General features: G+C 45.8%; 1 protein-coding gene across 1 annotated transcript; it reads left to right on the forward strand.

Annotated features, from left to right (window-relative positions):
- Positions 1 to 856: 856 nt before the first annotated feature.
- On the forward strand, positions 857 to 3,642 carry PMAIP1 (phorbol-12-myristate-13-acetate-induced protein 1). Its single transcript, XM_007069426.4, has 2 exons — positions 857 to 1,251; positions 2,372 to 3,642. Exons 1-2 carry the CDS (start codon positions 1,197 to 1,199, stop codon positions 2,482 to 2,484), a joined length of 168 nt encoding a protein of 55 aa, XP_007069488.1. The 5' UTR covers positions 857 to 1,196; the 3' UTR covers positions 2,485 to 3,642.
- Positions 3,643 to 7,962: the final 4,320 nt, after the last annotated feature.

Raw genomic sequence — 7,962 nt, forward strand, 5'->3', positions numbered from 1 at the left:
AAGCATTGCTCATTCCTCCCTTCGCTCTAGCCCAGCGTTGGCAGTAGGGGAGACTAGGCAAGCTAGACTATGTATGTTCATGCTAGCCACATCATACATTGTCACTCAACATAAAACTGCGCTCAACGCTCAGCATGATTTAATTTACTAAATTCACCCAGTTATTAAAACTCAGAGCACACAGAGCCCCCCCACTGACATCATTAAACCACCCCCCACCCCCCCACGAGCGGCGGTAGCTAAGTTGGCAGGAGAGCGTCTCCCATCGACATAGCACTGTCCACACTGGCACTTCTGTTGGTGTAACTTATGTTGCTGGGGTGTTTTTTTCACACCTCTGAGCAACATAAATTACACTGACAAAAGTGCTAGGGTAGACACAGCCTAAGCTAAGATGGGGCTCCTCTGGGCCAAGTCTCCTTGAGAGGCGCTGAGGACCACGCAAGCTGTGGGCCTGTATTTGGGAAATGCTTTTTACAGCCTTATCCAAAACGGTGCCACGGGGCCATGCTTAGACGCCTTGGCACGAGCGATGCCTAAGATGGGCTGGAACCGGGCTTACCCTCTCACAAGGCATTTCCCAGCGCCCTAGGGCTCAGCGCTTCAGCTGGGGGGGAGCGGCGCAGGGCCCGGGGCGGCAGCTTTGACAACATTGTGGGGAGCTCGGCTCCGGGCAGCCCCGGCTGAGTTTAAGCCCTGCAGGCAGGGCTGGCACGGGGACCCTGCCAGGGCGCCCGCCGGGAACCAAACCATCAGCAGCCGCCGCCGCGCTCCAGCCCGCCTGCCTGAGGCAGCGCGCCACGGGCCGGCCGGGGGCGGGGCTGGCCGCCAGTTCGCGCTCTGCCTCGGGCAAGTCCGGACGTGCCCGGTCCCGGCAGCAGACACGTGCCCCAGCGCCATGCCCGGGCGCTGAACCAACTTGTGGAAGCACGCCAGGCATCCTCGCCGCGGATTGGCTGAAGGCCCAGGGGGAGGGAGGGATTCCCTTTTGCTTTCCATACCTCATCACCGGCGAGGAAACCCCCGCCGACCCAGTGTCTCCCTTTATCGCGCCGCGGCGACTCGCAGGCAGCCAGAGCCGTGTAGACGGGCGAGAGGAGAGCGCCGCTCGGCACCGTCCCGCTCCCGACGCCGTCCCCCGGCAGCCTGCTCTGATCTCCCCGCGGCGGCTGCAGACCAGCGGCGAGCGACGCGAAATGATGCCGGGAAAGACCCTGCGCAAGGGTGCGCAGCAGAGCCCCGCTCCCGCAGGTACCGCCCCGTCCCCCCAAGAGCCGGCTGGGTGCCCGGGGGCTGAGCCTGGCCCCAAGCGCCCTTAGACACGCGCGGGCGTGAGATGATCGCCGGGGTGCAGCGATCCGGGGAAGGGGGCTTAGTCAGTTTCACCTTCTCGTGTTATCCGGCTGCAGTGGGAGCGAGAGCGGTTTTGCTTTCTGTTCTTGCGTGAGCAAGACGGGGTTCCGTTTTAAATGGCTCAAGATTTCCCTCTTGCCTGGGGAGGGGGGGAAAGAGTAAGAAAGAGGCTTTTAAAACTTCTAACTGAGGGTGTAAGCAAGACGGAAAACCAGAACAATGTCTTAGCCTGATTTCGATGTGTTGTTATTAGATGCTCCCTGCAGCCTACAGTAATACAGGGTTGAGTGGTTCAGATCCTCATATCCCATCTGAGATAGGAACCCGTCTAAAACAATGTTTCAGCGGCGATCACTAGAGCTAGGTCCGAGGCACCAAATTCGAGTCTCGATTTGAACCAACACCCAACTCAGGGAATGTGTGGCTCCAAAGTTGTAGTTTCGAAGTTCTGGCCCCCTCGAAAACTGGGGCCTTTGGATCGGGGGGGATTCAGCTTAGGATCATTTCTAATGACCGCTCCATAAATACGGACGGCGAGCTCGCGTCTGGTCTCACAGGGGGAACTGGATTCACTCAGAGAACAGAATCCCGCGTTTGCTGAAGCGCCCGAGAAGGCTGTTTAACAATACAATCTAGCGAGATCAAAGTAGTCATTCTTTGTGGCTTGTCGTTTGATCAGTGCTAAGTAAAAAAATGTTCAAAAAGTATGACTGGCACTTAGGGTAACATTTCTCATGCAAATTGTGGGATGGGAACTTTTTATTGCTTTCCCCAGTCCCAACAAGCAACTAGAGCTAGTAAAAATTGTTTTTAAAGGTTTCTGGGGTTTTTATTTTAAAATTTTAAATTTCTGTTACCAGCTCTGTAAGCAACTGTACACCTTTACAAATCTCTTACCTTTTGGGGTGAAATGTTTAACTTATAGACATGTATGATTTATATAAGAGCTATCCCCTATAGACAAGAAAGTGTACAGAATTCACAAAACTGATGGCTGGTTTTCCTTTGTGTTTTACAGCACAGGAAGCTGTGACCCAGTGCTCTTTGCAACTACGCAAAATAGGAGATATATGCAACCTGCAGCAGAAGATTCTTAATGTTATTACAAAACTGTTCTGCCCAGGAACGTGAAAACTCTTCGGGAGATGTCAAACAGAAGAGGAAGGAAGAAAACAATGGTTTTGGAAAATATGGTCTTTGCAAGCTTGTAATAAGTGACTTGAATGAGATGAGGAGATGGAATTAGCTGTATGCATTACTTACTGCTGCCTGTTCCTATTGAAGGAAGGCTGTTGAAATATGATTTCTCTGGAGAGCTGGACATATGTATTGGCTGGTGGATGTCAGTATGGGGGGGAAATTACAATTAACCCTTCCAAAGATTGACCTGTGGAGTGACTTGGAAGAGCAAGGAACCTTCTCATCTGACAAGCGTATCGATGTTCTGGTTCAGGAGTTGCATCTAGTTCTATGTCACTTGGAGCAACAGGCAGAAGATACCAGTTACCTCCAAACATTGGACTGGAATGTACCATGAAAACCAGTTTCTAAGTTCTTGATCATTTTTATTTTCTAAAATGTAGACTCTATTGTACAAACCTGGTGTGGAGCATTATCCTATTTTTTTGTTTGTTTGTTTTGGTTGTAGCACATGTACTGTCAGTGATGTTAGTTGTTACGCAGATGTTTCTCTAAGGAATAACACTGTAATTCTGTTAATTATGAGGTTGCCGTATGGATCTAGGATGTATATATGTGTATGAAAAGAGTATTTCATGGAACTTAAAGAGATGGCTTATGGCTTATGCACCAGAAATAGTGCAGATGACTATTCAAATGGTGCCATAAAGAATGCATTAAAACAGATTAAAGGAAGCATAGTAGCTTATGGTGATTAAGAAAGTCCTTCATGCAGTCAGTACTCTAAGAAAATTATTGAATAAGAAAAATGCATACATTAAAACATATATTACATAGCAAAATAAGATGATTGACAGGTGTATGAGTTTGGGGGAGATTCCTTCACAGCATCAGAAGGAATATTAAAATAGAATAAGTTACTGTTGGGAGGTAATAAAATTACTCTAAAAACAAATAGAAAGTGAAACTAAAATGGAATCAGTGGTTTTCTGGAGGAAAAACATGAATTATTTTTCAAAGAAAGTAACTGCTCAGATTAAGAGGGATGTCAATAAAACTGAATGTTACAGTTGTTACAGGAAAGTAATGTATTGCTTCTAAATGAAAGCTGAGACCTTGACTGGAAATAAAGGATAAGAAAAAAACTCAGCTCTTATTTGGTGTCAACCTCATTTTTGTTTGTAATGATGAAGATGCTGTTATTTTGTCTCATGATGTGATATGTTAGTGAGATGCTTGTTGCATCCTTCTTGAAAAGCAACATTGGGGCTGGCTTGGAGGAGAGACTTGTTCTGCACTTCAGTCCATTAGAAAGCAACTTTTCTGTTTGTATATTTTAAAAGCCCCTTGAATCAAATTCAAGAAACGATGCAACTACCATGTCTAAGCCAAATTAATCAGTGTCTTAAACAATGGGCTAAATTATACATAGGATGTCAACTAGTAGGAAAATGGATGTAAGTGACAAAATAATGTAATTTGCTTGGGTTTGGTATTCAGAGAGTGTGCAAAATAAGTGTCAGTTTCAGGCTGAAGGAAGATGTAGCAAAAAAAGTAACTTGAATTCACACACTCTTGCTTCTACTACACTTTCCTCTTGCATGTAAATTACATATGTCTTATATACCTTCTGAATGCCAGATCAGTGCAAGTTAAACCATTTCACTGCTTGCATCCATTTTGGGCTCCCTTGCCCTTTGTGTGCAGTTCATTCCACACTAAGACACCAATGAATTTGAGCTAGGCGTTCCCAAACTTGGTTCGCGGCTTGTTCAGGGTAAGCCCCTGGTGGGCCGTGAGACGCTTTGTTTACCTGAGTGTCCGCAGGTACGGCCGCTCACAGCTCCCAGTGGCTGCCAGTGGCGCGGGCCGGGCCACCAATTCTCCCAGCTCCCATTAGCTGGGAACAGCAAACCACGGCCACTGGGAGCTGCGAGTGGCCATACCTGCGGTCACTCAGGTAAACAAAGCATCTCGCAGCCTGCCAGGCACTTACCCTGAACAAACCGCGAACCAAGTTTGGGAACCCCTTATTTGAGCCTATGATCTTGTATAAATCTGCTTTCTTTCATGAGGTTTTCATTGTAAAGCTCTTTTCAATACCCCAGGACCAAGTATCCAGTGATCTGATTTCCTGACACTGATTTCATTTGGTATAATCTCAGCTGCTGGGTTTGTTTGTTTTTTTGATGTATAAAAGGCACAGTCCCAGCAAAGGAACTTTTGCATTGGCTTGAATGAGAGCAGGAGCAGGCCCAAACATAGCAAGGTTTCCTCTTTCTATGAGCTGTCAGATATTGTGTTCTCAGTGAGAACGTAGCATTTCAGGATGGTGTTGTTTTATCCACAGTGCCACAAGCTAATGTGACAAACGTGAACTTGTCTCCCTAAAGGTACAGAGTCCTGTCTCATTCAGAAGCACCTTTTCAGGTATTAAAGGGTGACTGTTGTTTTCATTTCTGTTATGTCAAATTTTAGCTCCATGAATAACTCGATGAGACTAAGCAAAGTGTTCGTTCACGGTTTGATCTAACAGCCACTGAATTCAATGGAGAGACTCCCAGTGGTATCCATGGAGTTTGATCACAGTCTTAGGTAAAACTCCAGTGAGGTCAATAATAGTTATGTCAGACTAAGAATCTCAAGAAAATATAGTATTAAGGAACTGTGTTGTTGCTAAAATACACTCAGATTAAGGTGTTCAGCTCAATGGGTGCAGCCTTACAGTTAATTAGGATGCTATCCAAGGTTTCAAATGGCCTGTCAGTAATTCCAGGCTGTAACCAGCAAAAATAATAGCATAAAGCTCTGGGAATGAACGATGTAAATGTCACAGGGACATTTCAGCTGGGAATTGCAGCACTTTATTGTATAGCTGTGGAATGGCAATGTTTATTTTTCATGGAATGTTTTTATGTTGCTAAATTTCATAGTGTGTTTATTTGGTGATTGTGTAATGTGACGTCAATCAAACTGTTTACAGTGAATTCAAAAGAAGAATTAGTTCAAAGTGACTAATATCTGTATCAGTTTGATCATGTGATTTGTGGGTAGAGTTTCCTTGCATTACTTTTCAAAATGATGTGCCATATGTCTGTATCAACATGAGATTGTTTTTCTCAAGGCATTTTTTTGGGTTAGGGACAGATGTTTTGTTATATAACCCAATAAAGTGTGTCTGTTGTTATCTTGTTAAGATAATAAACATGATGTGTTTGCAAGCAAATTATTCTTTGTTGTAAAATCTGTTTTCTGAGGATTCTGAATGAATGGTCATATGCCAATTCCTTCTGAATTATTAGGAGTTTAAGGTCACATACTCAGTCATTAGATACTTTCCGGGAGACTTGATATATTGGATTTTATTTATGAGCCCTTGGATATGAGTTATAACTAAGGTCGCCAGAATTCAAAATGAGAAAGCAGGACACTTATTTTAATATTGGTTAGTGAGTATTTGCATTACTACCCTTTGCGGGGTGGAAGCAGAATTGCTCAGTTGTGTGTCAAAAGCCCTATACTACTAACAGTTAGCTTCTCCTTTAGCTCAAGTGATAGGGGTTTATCATTATGAGCAAAAGGCTCTAATTATCTAGTAATCTGCGTATCAAAGTACTATCGAATGATACAAATCATAATCATCCCACAAATAACCCCATGAAGTTCCCGGTGGCCATGATGGGCAGCCTTGTGACGACAGTGAAGTCTAAGGAGGACATAGTTCTGTCACAATTTGTCTTGGGTGCACAGGGAATGAACATGGGAGGGGTTTGACAAGCGGGAAGAAGTTCAGGTTTGGGCTTTTCCACAAGTCATGAAAGGGTTTAGATGCTGGGTAAGGATGTCAGATTAATGGTACTTGTCATGGTGGGGGTCAGTGCAGCTATAGCCTAGCAAAAGGATACTACAAAGCTACTTCCCCTATTCTCCCATAAGCCCTGAGTCCAGATGTGTCTCTGTACGGGGGGGGGGGGGGGGGGGGGGGGGGGGGGGGGGGTTGAGGGCTGAGTAATCAGTTTATTCTCCATTTAAATTTAAAGGTTTCTCATGACCAAGGCCTTGGCAAACTCCTTCTCTCCAGGTTTGGAAGCTGCAGTGGCAAGTGGACCACACGCATGTATGTTCAATGCAAGGCAGGACTAAAGGACATTCCCCCCCGCCCCCCCCCCCCCCCCCCCCCCCCCATGGCCAACTGCTGCCAGTTTTGGGAGGCTGGGGTCTTGAGGTGGGAGTGGGTCACCATCCCACCCCAATGAGAAACCACCAGAGGCTTTGGTTAACTCAGCCTGAGAGAGCAGCAACATGCCCATCCAGGAGAGGCAGGTAGGATGCTCCCTACCTCTAGCCTCCCCACAAGAGCTAGGGTAGCACTGTGACTATTTACACATTCTTACAGGAGGCAATTTACAATACTAGGCCAAATCCTCTCTTTTGAGGTCATCCACAGAACCCCCCACCCGCAATGTACTGAGCACGGTTCTGTTCTATTAGAAGAGGGGCAACGCATTAAGTATCTTGAGTAATGCGCAATCAGATTTTTATAGCAGCGTGTCAAGGGTTATACAACAGCCACCAATCCCCCTCTAAGGGATAGAAAAAACTCATCACATGCTACAGATTTTTACATCAAAAGATCACGGGACTCTGACTCATCCACAACAATCTAACTTGAAAAGGTGAAAAACACAGAAACCAACAGAGACAAACACAAACAGCCCTACCTGCTCAGCCCCAGGTCTCTTCTTATTAGACACAGAGCAACAGACACCGACCAGGCCAACACGTGCAGGGCTTTCACATTCAACTTTAGGCTGCTCATGTGAAAACCAGACTCGCCCACTCTGGCACCTGGAGTCACATGTACTATCTCCTAAATGCTCTGCTAGACACCAGCTCTCCAAATGGTTTTAGCCAACTGGAAAGACTGGCCTCATGTTGTGGTAACTATTCTTAGTATGTGTTAATTTAAGGAAATCCTTTTCCTCTCATTAGCACCATGAGCCCTGGAGGCATGGCAAGAGCAAGGAGGAGGAGATAGTGGTACAAGTAACTTGAAGCAGGACTGGCTGGTGCACATGGTAAGGTATATTATCATGTGCGATATTGTTTGTCAACTATATGTGCTATTCAACGGTCTGACTATTTTTTCATGGTGAGTGAGATAAGCTTAGAGCCTTAACCCACTGCCAGAAACAAAGAAGGGTCTTTGTTCTAAAACAGTGGTTTTCAACCTGGGGGCCGCAGACTGTGTCTAAGATGTGGTCACTCTAAGGCCTTTCTGCAGTAAGGAGCAGCGGCGGTGGCCATTAGCTAAAAGTGGGGAGTCACATCCCATCGAAACAGTACAAAACAATAGAATATCTGGTTGTTAAGAAAGCCCTCCAGCCCTAAGGAAGTATAGCACCCACAGTGACCAGATCAAAACACAGACAGTAAGACGTTTAAAGAAAAACTTTGCAAGAGACCACT

Source organism: Chelonia mydas, chromosome 5 (genome assembly GCF_015237465.2).
Source record: "Chelonia mydas isolate rCheMyd1 chromosome 5, rCheMyd1.pri.v2, whole genome shotgun sequence".
In the NCBI taxonomy this organism is placed as follows: Eukaryota; Metazoa; Chordata; order Testudines; family Cheloniidae; genus Chelonia; species Chelonia mydas.

Coding starts and splice junctions, on each gene's coding strand:
- PMAIP1 (XM_007069426.4), top strand. CDS start 1,197: ATGATGCCGGGAAAGACCCTGCGCAAGGGTGCGCAGCAGAGCCCCGCT. Junction 1,252..2,371: donor GCAGAGCCCCGCTCCCGCAG/GTACCGCCCCGT, acceptor TGTGTTTTACAG/CACAGGAAGCTGTGACCCAG.